This window comes from Caloenas nicobarica, chromosome 2 (assembly GCF_036013445.1).
Source record: "Caloenas nicobarica isolate bCalNic1 chromosome 2, bCalNic1.hap1, whole genome shotgun sequence".
Lineage (NCBI taxonomy): Eukaryota > Metazoa > Chordata > Aves > Columbiformes > Columbidae > Caloenas > Caloenas nicobarica.
This window is the reverse complement of record NC_088246.1, coordinates 25,392,184-25,415,840: the sequence shown is the minus strand read 5'-3', so window position 1 is coordinate 25,415,840 and position 23,657 is coordinate 25,392,184. Positions and strand designations below refer to the sequence as shown.

Below are 23,657 nucleotides of genomic sequence, written 5' to 3'. Positions count from 1 at the left end.
GATCCGCCGAGCCGGGGGAGGGAGCGGGGCGGGGACGGGGCGGAGCGGGACGCGGCTCGGGCGCGGGGCCTGGGCGCCGAGCGCGGCCCGAGGATGCGGCGGGGGAGGCGGCCGCCGGGACCACCGAGGAAGGCAAGGGAGGGAGCGAGCGGGGCCGGCGCGCTGCCCTTCACCCCGGTGGGGCGGTCTCGGGGACGTGGGAGCCGCTTCCGCTCCATGGGCCGCGGCGTGAGCACCCGTCGTGGGGCCGGCGCCTGGCCGGCTCCTGAGCGCGACCGGGAAGGCTCCGGGGGCGTTTCCCGGCCGTGAGGCGCGGAGCGGCGGGGTGGCCGCCGCCGGGCCGGGAGGTGCCGGCGCTGCGGGGCCGCTTCCCGCCCGTCGTGCTGCTGTGTCGGCGGCCCTGTGCAGGGCCTGCGCTCGGCCGAGCGGGCGGGGAGTGGCCGTGTGACCCCCGGGCCGGCCGGAGCCTCCTCCTGCCTCGTCCCGCCTCGTCCCGCGGGCCCTGGGCTGCCCGGCGGGGAGCGCCGGGGGCCGTGGAAAGAGCCCGGCCGGGGCGTGTTCCCTGCACCTGCGTTGGGATGGGGACGCGGGGTTGGCGCCTGGGCTTGGGCAGGATCAGTTCAGTGGCGGTGACTTCTGAAGCTGGTTATCTTTATTGTCACACCCTCGCAACCCCGCCCTTCTTCATCCGCTCTTTTTTGGTTTCGTTCTGTTTTTCTGGAGCCATACCCAGGGAGCGTGCCTTTCCCACCTGCCTAGAAGGAATGGGTGTTTCTCGTTCCTTTCAAAACTCTTAATATCCCAAAGTAGAAGCTCCCAGAAGTCAGCACGTTGCTTATTTAATGTTTCTAGATGCTACTGAAAAGCAAATCAATGGATGTTTCTATTTGGATATTGCTGGTCAAGTATCACCATTAAATATTCTAACTAATGTATTTCTTTTAACTGAAGGTGTAAATGTGCATGTTGGGCTTTTTTTAATATGTTTTCAGGTAGTCTGATCCCAGTAAAAACACTGGACTGAGGGCATGGGAATCTGAAGACCCCTGTTTCTCCTAGAAGAGGTGAAGAAACTAGAAACAGTAACCTTAAAAATCTTTGTGCAGGGATTAGTCTGCAAAAAGCATGTGCTCAGTGATGATATGGGATGAAAGGGCGTTCATTTGCAGATGAAGAAAATGTTCAGATGGAACATGGTAATAGCCAGACATGGCCCTCTTTCTCAAATCTGATATGTGAAGTGATTTAGCCTTAGGTGGCTTTCCCTGTCACTTTCATAAAATTTTATGGTTACAAGAATTGTCAGTTTGTGTTAAACGGAAGAGTAAGCAAAGTTTTATCTTAAATCTAAAAACCTCTGCTCGCTTTTTGGAAAAACTGAAGATGTGTTCCTTTCAGAAGCTCTGTGTTTGAATGAACTGTACACCAGTTTGCAGCCCCACTAAAGTAAAACTAAGTAAATGAATCCATATAATAGTTTATCAGCTTTGTTACTTGGGCTGTAGGCAAGACTGTGACTACTTCTGGAGCGGGTGGAGGAAATCAGGTATTGTCTTTAAATCCCTGTGGAACTCGTAGAAATGCAGTACTTTGTCATAGCACATTTTATAAATTATAGTGCTTGTTGCTTTAGAATGGTTTCCTTTTTCAATTTCATATATTTTTCAGAGTCCTGAAATTCTTCGGCCTTTTCTCTGGCTTGCAAAATGGGGTAGATGGTTACAAAGTGGGAAAATACATACATTATTTTAAAAGTGGGTTAGAGAACAAGATGATTTATGTTAAATCTGTGTGATGTAGGATTTTGCCCTTTCATGAAAAAGAAGAATTATATCAGCCATTGGTATTTCTCTAGCTAAAGAACAATAAATGATAATGCGAAGAATCAGTGGATATAATTACTACATCCTGAAGTTTAGTGTGCTGTTGGATTTTTTTAAAACTTTTTTCAACTGAACCTTTTCTTTCTGTTTATTCATTGCTTCCAGTGATAAAATAAGGAGAGATGGGAAACCCAGAACACATTGGAGATGCGTATGTTGCTGTGATTCGTCCAAAAAATACCGCCAGCTTGAATTCTCGGGAATATCGAGCGAAATCCTATGAAGTAAAACTATTTAAATGTTTTTATTTATTAAATAAAAAAAAATAATAAGTTATAGTAAATATATAATCATATAGCAGAAGAGAAAATCTGACAGTAAGATTGCTTAAATAATGTCTATGTGTGTCATATACCTACTATCCATTGCCCCATTCTTACTGTATTTGAACACTTTATGGTTTTGTAATATTCTTGTATTTCATTTCAGTTCAGGGCCTTTTGCCTTGCAGGCGGCTCAGTACAAGGGTGCAACTTTGTCTTTTTAACCTTGCTGTTGTGGAGGTCATTCTGAGTTCACCATCCTGCTCCTCCACATTCAATACTTTATGAATTTTGTTACTGCTTTTAAAGAGGTACAATAAATGCAAAAAGAAAAAAAGAAAGTTCTGTGCTTGTTTCAGTTGTGCTTAAACTCCTTTGGTTTCATTATTTTTTGAAAGATTTTGTTGCTTGAAGTTCCCATTGAAGGCCAAAAGAAAAAAAGGAAGAAAGTTTTGCTGGAAACTAAACTACAGGGAGGCACTGAGATAACTCAGAGCATCTTGGATTATGTATTAGAAGCCACCAAACCAATTTCACCAGCCAATCAGGGTATTAAAGGTAAAACTATTTTAATGTGATCTATTGTTGATAGCACTATAAAAATATTTTAAAAATTAAATGGCCACAGAAAGGTTGTGCAAAAGCATGAAATGGGTTTAAAAAAAGAAAGTATGTTTTGATGTTCATCAAAAAATTCCAAGCTAACTATACAGCTGAAACCTTTAATTTACCTTTGTTTCCCTTTGCGTTCCGTCTCTATAAAATGCTTACTAAAAGATTTTTATTAAGTGAAACTTTGCCTTTCTGTATTACTTCACCTCAAATTGAGAATTATTGCTAAACTTGGGTAAAACAGATTGAAGTGGCTTTTTTATTCTTAATTTCAGCTAAAACTTGACTTGAACTAGTGAATCGATTGCTTCTAAAGTCTGGTCGAAAGCCAGCATTGTTCAGTAGACAGTTATCTACATGAAAATATTTCTGGCATAACTGTATCACTTACAGATAAAATTTAATTAATACATTTTCATTGTTGATGCATAGCTGGTCTAGCAAGCAACCTCACACTTGTGCTGCCAAAAATTATTTTGGCCAGCATATTTCGTTTCCAGATAGGTATAAACTATACTGACTAAAGCACTTTTTTTGCTGTGTACCTCATCTCTGCCTTGTAAGAAAGATTGTACTGGGAAGGTCGTCAGTGTGGATGAGATGATGCAGTGCTAACAGTTTAGAAAAGGAACAGCTGGTTGCACGGTAAAATGTTGCATGTGGCAATAACTGGAGTTGGATGGACTTAGCAAAAGCTAGTTGAGCAGCAAACATGAAATAATATAATGGCATTAATGCACATTGAGGAGTGCCTAGTAAAAGCAAACCCCTTCTGTTACTTGCGCAGTTTAGAGAGTTTTAAATTGACTCATATAGACGGCCCGAGTATTAATATACACAGTTTAGTGTGGCGTCTGCTAAAATATGCAGCTGTGGTCAGAAAAGCAAACAAAATGCTGAATTCTGTAAGGGCGGAAGGGAGGATAACGTGGAAAATCCTGTCATACCACTACCTGAAAAAAGCATTCACCCTAACGTGGAATATAGCGTGCAGCTGTGCTTTACCATTTCAAAAAGAATCCTGTTTAACTTAAAGACACGTGGTTTTGGAGGGTGAATGCTATGAAAAATCAGGGGTGTAGAAAAGTTGCTATGAAAAAGGGGTACAGTCATGTCATTTTACATGTTAATGGGTATATGCATATTTATGTTCTTTGTTTTTCCATATGTATTTAGATTTTCTTAGCTTGCTTTAGATCTAGCTCATAATAATCATCATATTTTCTTCCTAGGAATTAGGAAGATTGAGTCTGATAAGCTTTTAGATAGCCAACTCTAGATTGGTTTTGTTGGTTAATTAATTTTTTTTAATACCATGCTAGGAAAGCGTGTAGTGTTGATGAAGAAGTTTCCTCTTGATGGAGAAAAGGCAGGCCAGGAGGCATCACTTTACATTGTTCCAACTGTTGTGAAAGGTAACGTTGAGCATAATTTCCGAAGTTGCACCCATTTTAGCAGAAGTTCAGTTGAGGGTTTCTTAAGAATTTTTATGAATATGCTATACGTATGGCTTTTTCTGTATTTACACATTAAAAGTTGCATTCAGGTGGAAACCTCTCTCTGAATACTTCAAAACTTGAAAAAGTTACTTTAAATTAAAGAAAAAACCTTATTTTGAATGTGTTGCCTTGTTTCTGTAGTGATAGCACACTTCTGTTTTAAGCCATATTTGTTCACATGATCATATTTCAAAACATATGCATTAGCTTGTATAGAATTTACTGCATGCAGGTGTAAGGAAGACATCCTATTCAGTTCAGTGTTCTTTACTCAGAGAAGAATGCTTACCGAAGTATGTAAACAGTGGTTTGAATAAGGAATGGTGAATAAAATCTTTAGAAGGCAAAGTAAATTGCTTGTCAGGAAAGTACTTTTCAAAAAAGCCTGAAATAAATATCTGTCTGCTTTTGGGGAAGTTCCTTCATTTTTGCCTTACTGACAGGCCTGAAGGATAAAAACTATGAAATAAATACCACTGTAGAGTTACCAGTAGTGATAAATACCTCTTCTAGTCCTGAGTCCTTTTTTTGTGACGACAGTATACATTTAATATTAATTGTTCACATGAAGCTGATCACACCAATGGAATAGTATCTGAAGACTTTAAGGTTTTTAAGGCTACCCTTTTGAGTTGTGAATTGTTACACGAGGATCGTATGTAATTTCTATAAATTAGCATTTGGAAAATATAAGTTACTCTAGTATGAAGTTAGAACATACTCTCAATTAGTTAGGAACATGTAACTACAAACGATGCAGAAGGAGAAAAGATTCTTCTCATTGATGTGTCTTCTGAGTATGTTTTCATTTTAGATAACACGAAATATGCATACAGCCCTGGATGCCCTGTCTTCTACTGTTTACAAGACATCATGAGAGTCTGCAGTGAATCCAGCACTCATTTTGCTACGCTTACTGCAAGAATGTTAATTGCCTTGGATAAGTAAGAAATACCATCAGTAAAAATACATTAAAATAGAAGTCAAACAAGTCAACTTGTAGATGTAGCACATAGTTTTTATAGCATTCTTGTGAGTAAGAAGGAAACCATTGTGATATCATGTTATTTTCTTCATGTTTATCGGAAACTGAAACCTTGAAACAGATTTCTAAATCTTTCTAAAAATCTTTTCCCAAACTCTAGAATGGTGTGCTTATCTAAATCAAGTCGCTTTTTGAAAGTTCTTGCTCACGGTGAATGTTTTGTAAAATCATATAAAACACTAACAATTAATCTTCTATAAGTGATGTAATTGTCATCTTTAAGAGTATTTGCCAGTGAAGTAAAAATACCCTGTTAATTGTATACCATTAGTATTTGCATTTAAACTAAACCTCCCTTTAGAAAGGGACTGCATCTTCCTTGGCCCTGCAAATTTATTTGCAGTAGGGAATTAACTTTCAGGAAGGTAAGTAGTTGTTTAGCCAGATTTATAGTAGTTTGAAAATTGAATATGCGAGCAATATTTTTGTCTTTTTAATGTACCTTTAACAAAGAAATAACAGATGTGTATGATCTTATTTGCATTAATAAAGTTAGCTGAAACTTTTGGCTAACATGAAAGTTACAGTTACAGGCTATTACCTAAAAAGGTTCTGTTTATAGGGTTTTATAGTTTATTAGTAGAGTTGTAATATTTCCATGTATACCATTGTGCCAGTTTTATTTATTTGCTGCGTAACTAATGCCTTCAGAAGCTCAGCTTAAAATATGTTACAAGTGTTACAGTTGTGCGAGAAGCCTTGAAAGTGTAATAGAAAATAGTTTATATTGATTATTCTCTATGTACATAATCTGTCAAAGATGCAAACTAGCCTAAGTAATTTATCTACCAGCTGTTTAGAGAAAATCCCTGAAAATACCCCAGAGAGGGAAGAGGGTGTTTATAGCACAATGGCCACAATTTTATGGTCCTTCTTCCCAGCAGAACTGTGGCTCAGTGAAGGGGATATGGCTTTTGCGGTACATGATAGCTTGGATCTGTGATTTAAAAACCCAAGCCTAGGCATCTGCATTTTTCTGCCATCCTTACATGTGGTTCCGGAATGGACAGGATCCAAGTGGTCTGTTGGTGGATCTATCTTTTTTCAAAGCATGTACTTCTCTTTCTTCTATATTTCCGGGCTAAATCAGCAAAGTACACGTTTATCTCAGGCTTGTGAGAAAGTACGTGCAGAAACCTTTGGATCCTTAGTTAAAATGTGCCCTGTTCCACAAAACATGAAAATGGGTTAGCAATTCGGTGAAAATGTATTTATCCAAAAATTGAGATAAATAACTTGTCCTGAGCCCTGTGTTGTATTGCAGATGTGGCAGGAAAAAATGCAGCAGGTGCACAGTGCTGACGTTCCCCAGTAGCTCTGAGTACGAGGCCTGTGAAGCCCATCTGCACGGTCAGTAGGAGTGAACTTAGAAGAGAAGAACCTGCAGCAGAGCTTTGTGAAGAGGCAGGTGGTAGCCTATGTGAAAGAGACTTAGCAGTTTGGAAACTGGACCTTCTGATTTTTTTGCCTTTCCCCATCTCTCCCTAATGAAACAGATGGCTTAGAAGGCTGAAGTCAGCAAAGATATTGAAACTTCATCTCGCCCTTAGAAAAAAAGTGCTTTAAGTTTCAAAATGTGTCCGTTGAGACTAGTAATACTGATAAACTGAAAGTAAACAAAACGTGACATATCGGTGCGGTTTTTTGGCTATAACCAATGTTTCTCTTACCTTTGCTTATAATTTCCTTTTATTAGAGAGTTTGCATCCGCAGGAAATGTGTTTGAACAAATACATTTGCTTAACTATATTTGGTTAAAAAAAATTCAAGTTTGGGGGTGAATTTAATGCTATAAAATTGGCTGTGCACATTATAGTTGTTTTTTTAAATGAAAATGTGTGATTATCATACATGCAACCCTTAATCAAACAAAATAATGGATAGGCATGTCCAAAAAAGTCCTTTTCTACCTGAAAATGAATTATTTGCCAATTGTCTCCTGCAGGTGGTTGGATGAACGGCACACCCAGTCTCACTCCATCCCAGCTTTATTCAGGCCATCTCCTCTTGAGAGAATTAAAACAAATGTAATAAACCCTGCCTATGCTATAGAACCTGGTCAAACAGAGAGCTCATTACACATGGGTTATACTGCCTTGGAAATAAAGAGTAAAATGTTAGCACTGGAGAAAGCAGATATGTGTATCTATAATCCTTTGTTTGGATCGGACCTTCAGTATACCAATAGGGTAAGAACTATATTTTCATTTTATATTTGTGAAACATACATACATTTTCATTTTGCAATTAATTTATTTGATACAAGTGTGTACTTTATGTTTAAAATAATCAGATTTCTTTATTGCACACTTACTGCTAAATGGTTTGTAAAATCCTCACATTTGAACATAATTCTCTTTAATTATAAAATGTTACTATCATAACTTTGGTTTCAAGAGAATACCTGGCCTGGATGGGGGATTCTGTAGCCAAATCTCAGTAGGATATGTTTTCAGTTGTGTTTAAATTATGTCTTCACAGGTTGACAAAGTGGTGATAAATCCATACTTTGGTCTTGGAGCCCCAGATTATTCAAAGATTCAGATTCCTAAAAGAGAAAAGTGGCAACGCAGCATGAGCAGTGTCACAGAGGACAAGTATTATGTTACATTGCTTTTTCATTAACAGATAATTTTGTTTTGTTATATTGCAGTAGTACTTGGTAGACTTGGTCAGAATGAGATTCCTATTACTTTAGGGCTTTACTGTATAAATACACTTTTAAAAAAAATCTGTTTGAAGTCTAAGTACTGAAACGCAACAATTAAAGAATGGACCAAGAGAGGTTTAAATTATAAACATTAGGGAAGCATTTCTTAGCATAATGAATACAGCTGTGGCTTGATTGGTGTATGACAAATACTAGTTGTATGACTACTGGCGTATTTTAGCTGCGTGAGCATTTTTATTCTTCATATAGATCTACAGTTAGTGCTGTGTTTTTAATTTTTAAAATGTTGATGTTCTCAACTACAGAAATATTTCTGAACTGTGTTTTCCTCCCGTTTCCCTTTTCAATTCATAGGGAACACCAGTGGGTAGATGATTTCCCTCTTCACCGCAGTGCATGCGAAGGCGACTCTGATTTACTAAGCCACCTCCTGGATAAAAAGTTTTCTGTTAATCAGTTAGATAGTGACCACTGGGCACCTATCCATTATGCGTGCTGGTGAGTCGAATAATATAGTTCTGCCAATCAAATGCATTCTTGCTGTCATGATTCTTAAGCGCTGATCATTTATGTAATTTATCATAAAGACTCAAAAATGAGAAGTCAAAAAAACTCCAGACTTTTTACACTTTGACTCTTAATATATGTTAGTGTTAACCTTCTGAAGAGAAAGATTGCTTCAGGTTTTGAGATAATTTCAATGGGAATGGAGACCAAGTGTGGAGGTTGTATCATCAAACACTTATATCTTGCCTCATATCTGTCCTGAAGCATCTATTCTAATTCGTGTTGGAGGCACTGGGTTTAGCTTAGTGTGTTAACTTCTATAGTCTTTGTTGCTTAAAGGCTGTGAGCAGTTTTACAGCACAGCAATAGCTGAGCTGAGCACATTCTGGTGATGGTCAGGCTTTGAGTGGGAAGCTGGACTAGGTGAACTACAGAGGTCAACTTGCCTGACTGTACCTGATGATTTAATCTGTAAGTGCTTTCCTCAGTTGTAAAAATGCTTTTGTTTTATCTTTATGTGAGTTAGTCTTCTGTACTTGTAGTAGCATCTGATGATATGAAAAACATGAAAATCATACTTTTTTATTAAAAAAGAACCTCATTTGCTTTTTAGTGTTTGTCAGAAAGTTGGCATAAGCATGATACACAAGATTTACCAGTTATCAGCGTGAGGCTTAAGAGTCCTCAGGATCCATCTGCATGACAACCAAAAGTTTTACTCTGATTCTCAGACAGATTTTTTTTTTTTTTTTCAGGCAAGGCTGAACTCAGTTTTGCCATGACTGAATTGCTACAACTACCCAAACTTAGCTAGTGTAAAGGAAAGTTTGGTTTGTCTTTCATGAACCCAACAAATGGTTACTAGACCAGTGGTTACCAAAGAAGTGCAGAACTGATACTAATTTCTACAAACTTACTGATATTCCATTGTCTTTGATGTTATTTCAACACTAAAAACTCTTGAGCATGGAAATACACTTTTCCATATTTAGGACCATCTGAAAAAAGATTTTATTTTACATTTGCTGCGTCTCTTGTGCTTTAATTCTATCTGCAGGTATGGAAAGGTTGAAGCCACTCGAATGCTGTTGGAGAAAGGGAAATGCAATCCAAATCTTTTGAACGGACAGCTTAGCTCTCCTCTTCATTTTGCTGCTGGAGGTGGGCATGCTGAAATAGTACAAATTCTACTAAATCACCCAGAAATTGACAGAGTAAGTTCTGTTTGTGTATAGAAATAGCAGTTTTAGCAACCTTTTCTAGCTTGTGTATGTGAAATATTTGGTGTCCAGATCACAATGTGTAAACACAACGATCCTGTTGAGAGATTACAAAAAAATAAGTATTTTTCATTACTTTTCCCATTTTATATCAGTTATAAAGTATTTTATTATCTAAAAACAATTGTATATGTTTACCTATCTCCAGTGAAAGCAATGTATTATCAGTGTTTCTGTTTATGTTTGTAGCACATTACTGATCAACAAGGAAGGTCTCCACTGAATGTCTGTGAAGAGAACAAACAAAATGAGTGGGAAGAAGCTGCAAAACTGCTGAAGGAAGCCATAAATAAACCTGTATGAGTTTATTTTCTAAATAGTTTAAAGTTTATATTTAATTTACACATAAACTTGTAGAAGAGCTAGGCTCACTTATGGCTGTTATTGGAAATGTGCAGTATGCTGATATTGTTAGTGTAAATATTGACAAATGGACACTTTGTCTCCTTAAATGTTTCAGTCTTATTCAAGAAATACATGTAAGACTTTAAACATGATGTTTTGATTTACTTGCAGGAGAATCACGTCAGCTACCGATTTTATGTCTACTTATGATCATACAACCATCAGCTTTCTTTATGCATTGTCATCTTAAATGTTGATAAACAGGAGCAGTCAGCTGACTAAACGTTGGCTTCTACAGAGTAGGCTTTACATCCATTAGTCCGTGTAGGTTTCCTTGGCACTCAGTGGAGATCTAGCCAGGACAGTAAACAGAAATTACGATGCAATTCCTCTCATCCTGCAGTAGATTTAAAATTAGCCAAATAATATAAACCCACTTGTTTCTTTTCTTTGACTTCAGATGCAACTTGTATCTCTGTAGGTAGGTGGCAGTAAACCTGTCAATTTTTCGAGATGTTTTAAATTATCTTCATTTCACTCTAGATGAATGAATCTTCCAAAATAATTCATGAACGAGTTGACCTCCTTTATTTTAGGGATCTTATTATGCAGCTGATCAAATGGCAGATGTGTGTCTAATGACTCTAAAAGGCTAATGCACACAGTTTAAGCAGATTGCATGGCATAATAGGTGATATTAAGTTGTCACTTAGTATTGAATTAATACATTAAAATAAAAAAAAATAGAAATTACTGCAATAGGAGTCACAGTGACTACTGCAGCAAAAAATAGACTGATGTTTTACGTTCCAGCCTCATTTTCAGTCGTCATTTTCCAAATCATTCATCTTTTTTTTTCCAGAAGTTTTTAGGAACTCAGTTCATGACAACTAAGTAGATTTGAAGAAAGGAAATAACAAATTCCTGCAACTTTTTTTATTCAAGCAGCTGAAACATTTAGCCTGTTAGAGAGTTGAAAACAAGAAGTTTCATTGATTTATGGCTCATGTGTATGCGCTTTAAGCACCTGATTTATGCTAAAGTACGTCTTGCAGGAGACGTACTCTGGGCCCACGTGCAATTCAGTGAAAGCTATGGGAGTTCTGAAGGGGAAAATTATTTTGTTGTAGCAATATTATAGAAGTGCTAAAAGATGTTAGTGAGATTTTATTCCTATTGTACTGGAGTCTGTGTAAAGGCTGGTGCTTCCATCTGAAAATGCGTCTTTTTAGTGTAGACTAATGAGGGGAATCATTCATAACCTGCCAGTCATAGTGAGGTGGACATTTTGGGATGTGCATATGCAGTTCAGCCCAGATCCCTCAGGGAATTTTTGAACGTGTACTTGCCTTTGAGTTCAACAGAAGTGAAGTCCTCAAAATATCAGTAAGATCTTTCTTGGAGTTATTGTGGCAAAAAGCACAGTATAAGAACTTGCACAGGACACAAAACAAGCAGTTTTGATAAACAGTAAATATGCAGGAATTGTGCAGTGTTCTTTTTCTCAGCAGTATGGGTGTTGCTGAATTATGATAAAATAGCTTTCCTCTCCAGAAGCACCGCAGAAAGGATTTTAACAGGTTCATTGTTTAATGTGTTTAAATTTTTATGTAGTATGAAAAGGCACGAATTTATCGTATGGATGGGTCATATCGCTCCGTTGAGTTGAAACATGGAAACAATACCACTGTCCAGCAAATCATGGAGGGGATGCGTTTGTCTCAAGAAACTCAGCAGTACTTCACTATCTGGATCTGTTCTGAGAACCTCAGTAAGTATCAAGGAAGTTCGTGATACTTGAGGGTTTGTCATAGCTTTTTTATTTCTGTTTGCCTTTAGAAAAAAATAGTATTTTCTTAGGAAAACAGGAAACATGCTCTCTAACAGTTGTGTATTAACCTCTTTCTCTTAGCTTTTAAAAGCCATCCTTTAGGAGTTAATTTCTGTCTAGACTGCCTGTTAATAGACTTTACCCTCCTGCCAGAGATTCTCTAATCCCTGTAGGTCTCTTTCTTTATATCTTTTGTGTAGAGAGTGAAACCAATTTTTCTGTTCCCTCTGTTTAAGCTTTCCAATAGTAGATCAACTCCCAGCCTTTGCAGCCTGATGTCTCTGAACTGTGCTTTCAGAGCTATAGAGAGCTGCTCCATTTTTGCCGTCATTTTGGGTACCCCCAATAGGTCTGACCCTGTACCACTGCATCATCTAGGATGTATTTCATCCAGGCAGATGAGGCGAGTCCAGATTGCCTTTCTGGTATAGGGCACCTTTGTGGTCATAGTCCTTACTGCTTACTTACCCTGATTTTAGTGGTATTTTTCTTCCCAGAGTTTTTGAAATTGGATGCATGTAGTTGATTTTACCCATGTGTAATCTATTTAAAACTAGTAATTAAAGCCGATTAATGTTTTTTTATTAGGTCCTTTAATCATATGAATTTTCATGTGTTTTGCAGCAAGACGATTTTCGATAAACAAGTTTTCAGATATATTCGGTGAGAGGGAATTCTGATGGAAAATGTCATTATTATATTTGCTGTATTTTTTGGTATTTCTGATCTAAATAGTATATTATAGTTGTAGTTTGAGTTATGTAGCAAAAGATAAACACAACCACAAAAGAGTCAGTGATTGTGACTGTGTTTTGTCAGAAATAGTGGTAAAGAGTACTGCTGCAACAAGATAGCTATGGGACACATTATAATGGATTTGCAAAGTGCAGTTCAGGTCTGGCATGATAATGTGACAATACCGTTAACACAGAAGCCTTGCATTTAAAATTTTATTTACTGTTGTCAATCTTCCACTACAGTGGCATTGCTACTTCTTTTCTAATCTATAAGTATTGCAGGAAGTTTTTTCTTCGTTCTTTTTGAATGTTTTTCTCCCAGTGTCATGCCATTTGCCTTTTTACTTTGCCATATGACTAATGTAACCCTCAGTTAAACATAATGTCTAGAAGAAAAGGAAGCATTTGACTGTTAAAATCTTGCTGCTTGTGCCTTTTCTAAATATGTATGTCAAGTTTTACTCAAATAATTGAAGTATTACCCTTGCATTTGAAGGGAAGAACTCACTGATACATTTTTTGTTTAAAAATGAGTAATTCTCTAGATCTAGAATCACAGAATAGTTTGGGTTGGAAGGGACTTTCAAAGCTCATCTAGTCCAACCCCCCTGCCATGGGCAGGGACATCTTCAACTAGACCACTATGTTGCTCAGAGCCTTGTCCAGCCTGGCCTGAAATATTTACCTGAAGTTTGAAAATGGGTCACCTTCTGATTTACAGCTTCAAACAACCAATGGACAAGTTTAATTATAAAATGTATTTCTCGCAGTTTGTGTACAACTGTAAAGACTGTAGTTTTTTTGTTTGTAGGATGGATAATGTTTTTCTGTGTTTGAATGGAAGGTGGATAAGTTGAGCGAACGGATTATTCTCAGTGAAAAGATGTTGCTCTGTAACGTGTCCGTTGAAGTTTTTCATATAATGTGAAATGTCACAATGTCAAAGCCAGAGCAGTGAGGGTGAGGCACATATGACCTATTAATAGTTCTTCGCTACTAGAACACAGGCGAGCAGTCATCACAAGGACAGTCAGGGTGAGGGAATGAGCATGATGGAAGGTATGGACTCTAGTAGTAGGACTGTAGTCTCAGCTCTTGTATACACTAGAGAACATGGAACATTGAATGACTGTAGCCTGTTAAGAATCAAGATGTTTCACAGATTAAAAAAAAGAATGTCTGTTCTGAAAAGTTTATGGTTTATATATATCCAAAAATGGCAAATACATTTCTAAGATAAGCTATATATTTTTTTGTCAGAAATAAGATTATTGGACTTTATCTTTCTCTCATAATATTTGTGACAACAGTCTCTAATGTGCTATTATTATGTTTTAAGGTCTGTCTTGGTATTACATTAATTTTTTAAATACCACTTCACTCTTGAGAAGCTGAAAATAACCAAGGTTCATCACTAGTGCATTTATTGAAATGATGCTGAGAGTTTTGTCAATAAATCCATATTTTCAAAACCTTTTTTGTATAGCAGTTTAGAAAACGTAGGGGAAAATGTTTGTTAATGAGTCCTCAGTTTTAGCTACTCTGGTTTTGGTGCAGCATTTAATCATATATATGTGTGTGTGTGTGCTGGGTTATTCTGTTTATTTATAAACAAAACCTGTTATTTTCAGGCCTCCAACTGAAGCCATATCACAAGCCTTTGCAGCATATTCGAGACTGGCCTGAAATATTCACTGAACTGACAAACTTGGATCCTCAAAGGGAAACTTCACAGCTTTTCCTGAGAAGAGATGTGAGACTTCCACTGGAAATAGAAAAAAAGGTCTGCACATGGAAGTGGTGACATGAAATCATGGTCAGAGTCAGGACACTTTGACCATCAACTCTCAGTGTGTTTAATGACTATAGTAATTCCCAAACTTACTTAAACTGAACCTCTCCTTTTCTGTAACAGTTTGAGTATTCAGGTTCTTCTCTCCCTCTTGCCTTCTCACCCCCTTTCTCTTTTCTCTCACTCACCTTCCCAACTGTTTAGTTTTTGTAAGTCTATGTGCCTTAGGCTTTATCTGTCATACAGCTAAAAGCAATCTGCCCAATTTTCTTTCTCTTCCTTGTGCTGTGATTTTCAGATATTTAATTGGTGAATTTCAATGGCTTATTCAAACATATTATTCAAAATGAATTTGTGGGGGGAAGAAACCACAGATATCAGTATTTCTGTGAACCTTTTGATTTGGCATTGTATGCTAGTCACCTTTAATTTGTATCTTAGATCAGTGAAGTGTTGAATTAAGTCAAAATATGTCAATTTTTCTATTACAAAGCATTACCCCAATGTACACTTCAGCCAGGATCACACCCTTGTCTTCTGTCTGTGAATCAGTGAGAAATTGTATTTATAGTTTCTGAGCTTATTTCCTTTTACAAAGGAATCATATTATTTAAATCTTTTTAACAGATTGAGGATCCATTGGCTATTCTTATCCTTTTTGATGAAGCCAGATATAATTTACTGAAAGGTTTCTATACGTCACCTGATGCCAAGCTGATCACACTGGCAAGTCTGCTTCTACAAATAGTCTATGGAAATTATGAGAGCAAGAAACATAAACAGGGCTTTCTAAAGTAAGTATATGTGTTTAAAACTTAAAATTATGGTTTTAGATTAAGTATTTTTGGATAGCACTTATTATGGAACTCTGAAATTTTAGGTATGGTATATTTATTATTTTTCTCCATCACTGAGCTCTAGTTCACAGTAATCATATAACCCTCATGGCGTTAATAGAAACTGGACATGAGGTCTGAAAAACGTATTGATCTAATTATTGCAGTCTCAAGCAGAGGGATAGAGGTTCTGTATTCTGTAAGTCTATACTGAGATAAAATAATATCAACATGACTAACAGTATTCATGTGAATGGAGGGTTTTGACAGGACTGAGACTTTGGACAATGCTGAAGAAACCTCTTACCATGTCCAGTTAGACCAACTTCTGGGATTTGCTTTCCTCCCTCTTTGAGGAGGACAGACGACGCAGAGATATTATTTCTGTTCTCTCATTTGTATGTGAACTGCTATACTAAATTGGTACGAAACACAGCACCAGTAGGGCTCTACCAGATGGTGCTTTTCTCTCTCTCTCTCTGCTTGCCAGCACAGCAGCAGCTGAGCTGTTCTGGGATGTGGCTTGTTCCTCCCACATTCATTTCTGCGGCAGCGTCTGAGCACACCAGGATGCCAGTTGTCCACTGTGCGCACCTTCACTCCACCCACTACCATCTCCACCTCCATTCATGCATCAGCAGCTGTGCTATTCTGGAATGCTGCTATACTTCTCAGCTCCTCTCATTCACAGCATCAGCTGAGCTGTCTTGGCTTTTTTTTTTTGGTGGTATTCTCCACCATCAGTAAATCCGGGTGCTTCTTCTGCTACAGTTACTCTGATGGAAGCGTGGGCTGCCTCTGGAAGGGCTGGCTGTGCCGCCTGCACTTGTTCATTCCTTTCTCTTCCTTCTGGTAGGCGTAGAATCTGTACCACTACAGAGTAAGCTGGATGAATGACCTCACTGACTGGAAAACTTCTGGGTGGGCTTGTTCAGCTGTTGACCCATCTTGTCCTGCAGTTACTCGGTGGTTTGAGCATAAGGAGAGCTGGGTGTAACTAGGAGTGCCCGCCTGCAGGAGTGTGCAGTTAAACACAGCTGGGTTTAATACAGAGCTACTCCCTGTGGAATCCCAGCAGCTGCAGGGCGGTGTTCCTGTCCACACTGAGGCAAATCAGCAATGTGGTTCCGAGGTGATCCTGCTCAATGGAAGTGTTTGACTCGATAGACAGGACTAGCTGGGAAGAGTTTGGGCCAGACAGAGAGCTTTGTGGGTGTTTTGGCATGCTTTCCATCCATAGTCAAATGAAGATGTTGGAAAATACCTAGACTTGTTCTCATGCAGACAGATGAAGAGATTTATATTCTGATTTTTTTTGGTAGTTGACAAGTGTTTATTTAGAGACTGGTCATTTCAAAAATATATCCAGGCTGTTGTCAGTATGAGAGTATTCTCAAAGCCTTAAAGATCTGGATGCATTGTCCTGTGCCGGGGTTTTGCTTGGTAGATCATATGTGCAGTTACTAACAAATGTAGTTTAAAAATGACTGAATAGTTTGCACCACTAGGTTTTTGAGACTATCTTAATTGTGCGTAAAGCAAACTAGTAAAGGCTTCCTTTTAGTGTTTTTAATTTGCTGTGGGTTTTGGTTTTGTTTGTGGGTTTTTTTGTTTTGGTTTGGTTTTTTAAATGCAAGCTATATAAACAGCTTCAGTTTCATGTCATGTAATATGTGACTTTCATGTGGAAATTGACTAGGCCAAATCCTTGGTGGTGCTGAATACAGCATTGAAATGAAGAGTATAAGCTGTCATCTTTTCTGAGTATGTGATATCCTGGTGTAAATGGCTACTTGTGTATAATTTTGGCTTTCAAACTGGAAATCACCAAACTGGTCTGTAATCAAGAGTCACATGTTCTGCTGCTGGCATTGCTCTCCCTGCTGTGTCTGTGATGTATAACATAAAGCTGGATCTCCATTAACTCAGAATTACGCTGTATCTTAGGAATCCTTAGCTTACATTTCAGGAAAGCTTCTCACCTGATGAGGCAAGATAGAGTAGGAGCTGACTGTCTAACTCAGTATATGACTTGAAGATACAAATTGGCAGACATTGTTCTTTCTCCCTACTTTGTTTAGTGAAGAAAAACTTTTTTTCTGCTTTGTTTTTTCTCTTAGTGAAGAAAATCTGAAATCTATAGTACCAATCACTAAACTAAAAAGTAAAGCTCCTCATTGGACAAACAGGATACTTCATGAATATAAGGTGAGGTAAATAATCAAATAGTAGTAAATCCTGTCTTAAACATTTTTGACTGTTTGGTTGCCGGTTAATGAACAAAAATACTGGTATATAAAGCTAGAAATGTGTATGTTCTCAATTTTTGGGATGGGTTGTTGGAATGCTGTTTTTCTTGTGCAGTTACAGTTGATCTGTTTGTTAGAAGTAAATATAATTTCATCTGTGCATTTATCTTCAGTGCTAACCATGTATTGGGAGTACATGTAAAAAAACGCACTCTGACTTGTATTTCACATCTGCTTGTAGTGATGGATCCACAAAGTCCTTTTTTCCAGTGTAACTTGTATCTTCTGATAGCGCTGCTGATGCGTGTGTGCAGGCACACACAAACTCCTTTGACTAAAGCAGTTAATTGAGCAAAATTATTAAATGTGGACTTGGGCTGCTTCTGCAAAAGAAGACATCTAACTGAGGGCTGTGGATTCCAAGTGGGGTCAAGGCACCCAAAGACAAAATTTGTCAACTTCATAAAAAATTGTGGATAAAGGGAAGTGTGTCAGGGGGAGACCTGTACCGGCTGGCTTGCAGCACTCAATGTCGCTGCCAGGAAATGCTGCAGAGGCACCCAGGGAATGTTTTCAGGCCTTGCCCCTCTCTTGAGATGTGGTTACTTAGTCATCAGCTTTCTCTTGGTGCCTACACCTTTATTTTGGTCAGAAACCAGCAGATCATTCCTGTTCTTTCCAATACAGGTGAAGGAGGGGATGATGATGGTCTTTCTAAGACAATAGTATAGCAGAATAGTCTCTTTCTTGTACCAGATAATATGTAAGAATGAGCATAGCTTGCTTCTGCTTTTAGGCCATTATTTGGAGGTGTGAAGTATGGGGGAAGGGGAAAGGAATTACAGTCTTTTGTTCCAAAGATATTAATATATTTTACATTTTTAAAATGGCTGTGTAGAATTCAGGTAAGCCGTGATGCAGGGTGTGAATCCAAAGAGGATGGTCCCATCCACCACACTCACAGTCATGGCCTCCTAACTGTTGACAACTTGTGTTCTCTCTTGTGCCTGTGCCTTCTCATCTCATGTATGGCCCAGCCAGGTTTTTTATTTATTAGGATGCTTTACATCAGTCTATTTTGAGGCAGGAGCACTCTAGCAACCCTTTGTTGTGACTGTTTGATTCTACTGAAGACGAAGAAACAAAAGCCCATCTCATTCTGAATGAAGGCTGTACTAAAGAAATCTTCACATCTGTTTTGCTTACAAAAGAAAAAAAAAAATCCATGTTTTTTGAGAGGGGTACTTGCTCATCTTATCATTCCTCACTGAATTGTATGTGTTAAAGGAGGAAGAATGTTCAGTTTTAAGGATTGTGATGCGTTTAGTGTTGGATGGGTGCATGGCTGCTTATCCATGATGAGTCCAACGTACTTCTGAGAGAGACAAAATTGTGGGTCTCTGCAGAGGTTCAGGGTCTGTGGTTCAGATTTCCGAGGCTCGTACAGGTTATCTGCTTTCTGCCTCACTCTCTTTTGGTATTTGAGCCTTTCTGTGGCCCTAGCATTTAACTTGAATGTAGGAAGAGGGTTGCTGTGAAAGCATTTTGGGGAATACTCATTTAGTGGGAATTCCCACTAAATAATGGATTTTCTTCAAATAACCACAACTGTTTGGGAATACTTGTTGATTGCCATTGTTCTTTTATTTCTAGAACCTCAGCACCAGTGAAGGTGTAAGTAAGGAGATGCATCACCTTCAGCGCATGTTCTTGCAGAATTGCTGGGAAATTCCTACTTACGGAGCCGCGTTTTTCACAGGACAGATATTCACCAAAGCAAGTTCAAGCAGCCATAAAGTCATCAAAGTGTATGTAGGAGTAAATGTAAAAGGGCTGCACCTCCTCAACATGGAAACAAAGGTCAGCTGAAGTGAACTGCCAATGATAACTGTTAAGATTCATTCTGTCCTCTTAAATTCTTTGTGCTAATAGTCATTTCACATTCAGCTGTTTTGTTAAACTTGGCTGTGAAGACTTCCAAGATTTTAAGATCTTTATAAGGCACTACTAATAGGAAGCCTTGTATTTTTCCACTTCACTACTTTATAAGCTACAATTAGATTGTGGAACATACTGTTCTGAGTCAGAATCCTGTCTAATTGAATGAAGAAAAGTTCTGTTTGTAAGTATGGAGAATATTTTCTGAGTGACAGTTTCCTACATTTCACTGTAGGCTTTACTCCTCAGCCTAAAGTATGGTTGCTTTATGTGGCAGTTGGGAGATGGAGATACATGTTTTCAAATCCACAGTCTGGAAAACAAAATGAGCTTTATTGTGCATACCAAACAGGTAAGCATTGTCATTTTTTATCCTTTATGTTGTATTTTGATGTTGATTTTTTTTTCCTAAACTAGATACATGCCTCTTATCTCTTGAGATTGACCACCCTTATAGACTAAAAAAGAAGCCCAAGCCAACCACCCCCCCCAAATGATCTTAAAATTTTCTTTTTAATATTTCAGAATGTTTGCTTGTTTTCGTAACCTGTGAAGCCTTTAGGGTTCAAAATACAGAAAATACATCTGTAATCATTAGGGTAATTTTTTTTTAATTGAAACCGTTGCATGTGCCCAATCCCTCAGACTCTAAGGATAATTCCAAATATTATGAGAATCACAGAGTTAGAGCTGGTAACTTCGCTATCAAAACTAGCAGAGTTTGATATTGGATAAAACTGAGGATCTGTGAAGGCAGGGTTACAAAGCAACTTCATCGCAATTGTTACCAGCAGCTTCTGCTAGTGGTTGTGGATGTCTCATGGAAAATGCTTGTTTTATCCACAGTCTGCATCAGTGGTAATATGCTGTGTTAGCAAGTGTTGTGACAAAATTACAGCTCTGTCTTGCATACTTTCACAGTAGTTGCTTTTGATTCTTAAAGTGGTTAAAGGGGAAATGACTGAATATTTTGAAAAACACTTTTTGACAGCTGAGAAAAATCTAGGTTGTATTTTTCTTATCTCTAAAATGATGCAACTTCTAACCTATTATTTTTATCTATTTGCATTTGTCATATGCTTGATTGCATGAATGTGTTGCATCTAAAATACTGATAGAATTTAATTGTATACCTTTATATAGGCAGGTCTCGTCGTAAAACTTCTGATGAAATTAAATGGCCAGTTAATGCCAAGTGAAAGAAATGAATGATGGAAATGAACAATAGTTAGGAAACAGCATCTGATGGCTAAGCAAAAAACCAACATATTTCTCATTATAACAGAAGACTTCCATGTACAGGAATTTTATACAATGGAAAAGTCAATTTGTACAGTTTTTTAACTTTGTACAGAAACTGCATGGTTTATTTTTTTAAAAAACTATACAATGTATCTATTATTTTTATAAATATTTTTGTGTTTCATATATAAGCTATTGTAGGGCTTCAGCTTAACCAGTAAAGCTAATGAAATGTAAATGGTTTACTGAGTTGGATGAGCATGAATCCAGGAAGGCTTTTGTTCCCAGAGAACTGTGGGACTGCCAGTGCCATTGACCAAGTCTCAGTTAACCTGTTTGTCTTTCATGTCATTCTGTGGAACATCAAGGAGGTTGTATACGTGACAGTATTTTTTAGACTTTATTTTTAAGATAATGTTGATAAGTAGGCTTAAAAGACCAGTTAGACCTTTGAGCAATGACTTTTGATAAACTCTTGTTTTTAATTTGGTTTCTGACAAACCTTGTAGCTGGCTTTATTTTTACTGTTAACTTTCTCATACTTCTTATTTGTATTTATTCTAAAATATTGCATGAGGATGTCAAAAGGGAAATACTTTAAGTCATTCAGAAGCCATATTAAATGTTTAGCATGCTTGGTTTTTTTAAAGAAATGGATTTTTACATTTGCCGTGCAATATAAAATGTGTATATGGAGGAGGAGAAGATACAGATTTACAAATTGATCTTACTCAGAGGACTTCAGAAAGCTTAATACATCTTACCCTGGATTGCAACACACATGAGTAATGAAAACTCGTATAGGAGGTACTAAGTTATTTCTGTTAAACTCATTTTTCCTACTGATTGATTACCTCATTTTCTTGAGGCTACAAGCAGTGCAGGATGCAGGAATGAATATTTATTTTGCAGGGAACTCAAGATACAGTTTGCAAGCATTCTGCCCACTCTTTGCAGTCAGGATTGGGTCTCAACAAGTTGGATCCCAAGTGCAGTCTGAAACATATCCTTGTGTGTTAAAATAGTATCCATAACAAAAATCTTTAAAACTTCTGGTTGTATTTCAGGGTTTTAAGTGCACTTGACTATTTCTTCCATGTAAACTGCATGCTAAACCGGTGTGCAATATTTTGTAAAAAAAGTTTTTTAAAAAATAAAAATTAGCGCTTGCTTCTAAGCTTTCAAATAAAAGTTAAAATGAATGTTACCAAATGTGCTGTTGTGTAGAAACTTTACTCATACCTTACTACTAGTAAGTGCAGTTTAAGAAATTAAAGTAGTAAGCAATTAAAAAAAGTGAACAGGAGACATTTTGTAATCTTCTTAGCACGCCATACTTTTCTACTTAAAATTCACTGGCATAACTAACAGTAGATCTTCATGGATTGTTAAATTTTATTTAAGGTAAAAAATGCAACAGTGAGGTCCTTCATAGTGCATCCTTGCTATCACTTGGCACTGGTATCAGAAATATACTTCTCTACATAGCACCTTGTTAGAAAACTGGAGGAAAAAATATTAACAATACTATTGATATGCCTTATTGCTGTATAGTCCTTTCTGCTAAATTCTTATTTATTACTACCTAATAAATCGTTTGCAACAAGCCACGTTTGTTGTTCTTATTATTGCAGCCAGCACCAAAGTGCCATCAAATGTCTTCCCAAGGAGGTGTTATTACCAAAGAGCAGTACTGTGTAACAGGCTCAGCTTTGCAAGGTACGTGGGAAGATCAGAGAGGATCATAGGGAGGGTCCCCTGGTGATGGCAAATTAAGGCTGTGTACCTCACAACCCACTTGGGAAATAATCCGGGGTCATTAACAGCGAGGGCCCAGTGTCGCAGCCCGAGCAGCGTCCTGGCACCTGGGGATGGGGGAGCTGCCACCAGCTGCTGTGACAGGGAACGCGAGGACAGTCCTTTCATCTGAGCGTGGGGAACCCAAACATTGGAACGGGCAAATCCAGCATGCTAGAGACAGGCCACTAGTAACAATCCTCCAACCAACCAAAAAAAAAAAAAAAGAGCTACGAGAATGGCAAGTTTGAAAGTTACGCCATTGCGAGCAAGAGGTAACTTGCTCAACTCCTACAGCTTAGCTAACAAGCACTTTTTAAAAAGGCAAGTAACTGTATAGCTGAAGAAGCAGAGGTTTGACAGTAGAACGCTCCAGCCAGGGACAGTAAAGCAAAATAATAGCTGAAAACTTAAAAACTGTGAGAAACAGGCACAATTGTATCGAGTGGGATGATTGAGCGTCAGGCTCGGGTGCTGACCTGAGCACTGCTCACCTCTCTGAGCGGGGGCCTCGCTTCGGGGTTGGTGCCCTTCGCCGCGGTGAAGCGAACCTGCGTGAACTGAGGTTCGTGACAGGCCGAACGGCGGCAAAACTCAAATTACCGGCAAATCGGGCTCCGGCCTTGAACTTACCGGCTGAGGCGGCGCCAGCTCCGCGCCCTCGGCCCGCGCCCGGGGCGGGGCGAGCGGCGGCCACGCCTCCCTCAGCGCCCCGCCCCCTGCGGCACGGGGGCGGGAGGCGCCGTTGGTTGCCACGGTAACCGGCGGACGCCCGGAGGGGAGCGGCGGCGCTGCGGAGGCCGCGCCGTGTCGCCGGCGCCACGGCTCGGTGTGGCGGCGGCTGAGGTGCGGAGCCAGCCTCCTTTCCCCTCTCCGGGAGCTGTGTGAGGCCAGCGGTGCTTCTGGCAGCGGCACGGGGAAGGGAGCGGTTTGTCCGAGAGGGAGGCGCATGCAGCACGGATGTCCTCCTGCTGCTTGGGTCAGAGCAAAAAGTCACTCCAGAAAAGCAGGAGGTTCCCTGCCATTGGTAGCTCTCAGCTAGAAATGCTGCAGAAAATAGGCTGTTACTGACAAAAAAACCCCCACAGGTACAGCCTCAAGAGAAAGAATGTACACAGTTTGCAAAGGTT

The 23,657-nt window shown here is 38.8% G+C and overlaps 1 protein-coding gene across 1 annotated transcript; it reads left to right on the top strand.

Annotated features, from left to right (window-relative positions):
• The first annotated feature begins 45 nt into the window (after positions 1 to 45).
• KRIT1 (KRIT1 ankyrin repeat containing) lies at positions 46 to 22,327 on the top strand. The gene is made up of 18 exons (XM_065628065.1): positions 46 to 132; positions 993 to 1,064; positions 1,989 to 2,107; positions 2,545 to 2,704; positions 4,081 to 4,173; positions 5,072 to 5,201; positions 7,248 to 7,491; positions 7,784 to 7,899; positions 8,328 to 8,471; positions 9,538 to 9,694; positions 9,950 to 10,057; positions 11,720 to 11,876; positions 14,305 to 14,456; positions 15,093 to 15,259; positions 17,422 to 17,509; positions 19,204 to 19,410; positions 19,724 to 19,840; positions 20,632 to 22,327. The coding sequence occupies exons 3-18, from the start codon at positions 2,006 to 2,008 to the stop codon at positions 20,698 to 20,700; spliced, it is 2,211 nt and encodes a 736-aa protein (XP_065484137.1). The 5' UTR covers positions 46 to 132; positions 993 to 1,064; positions 1,989 to 2,005; the 3' UTR covers positions 20,701 to 22,327.
• The last annotated feature ends 1,330 nt before the right edge of the window (positions 22,328 to 23,657 follow it).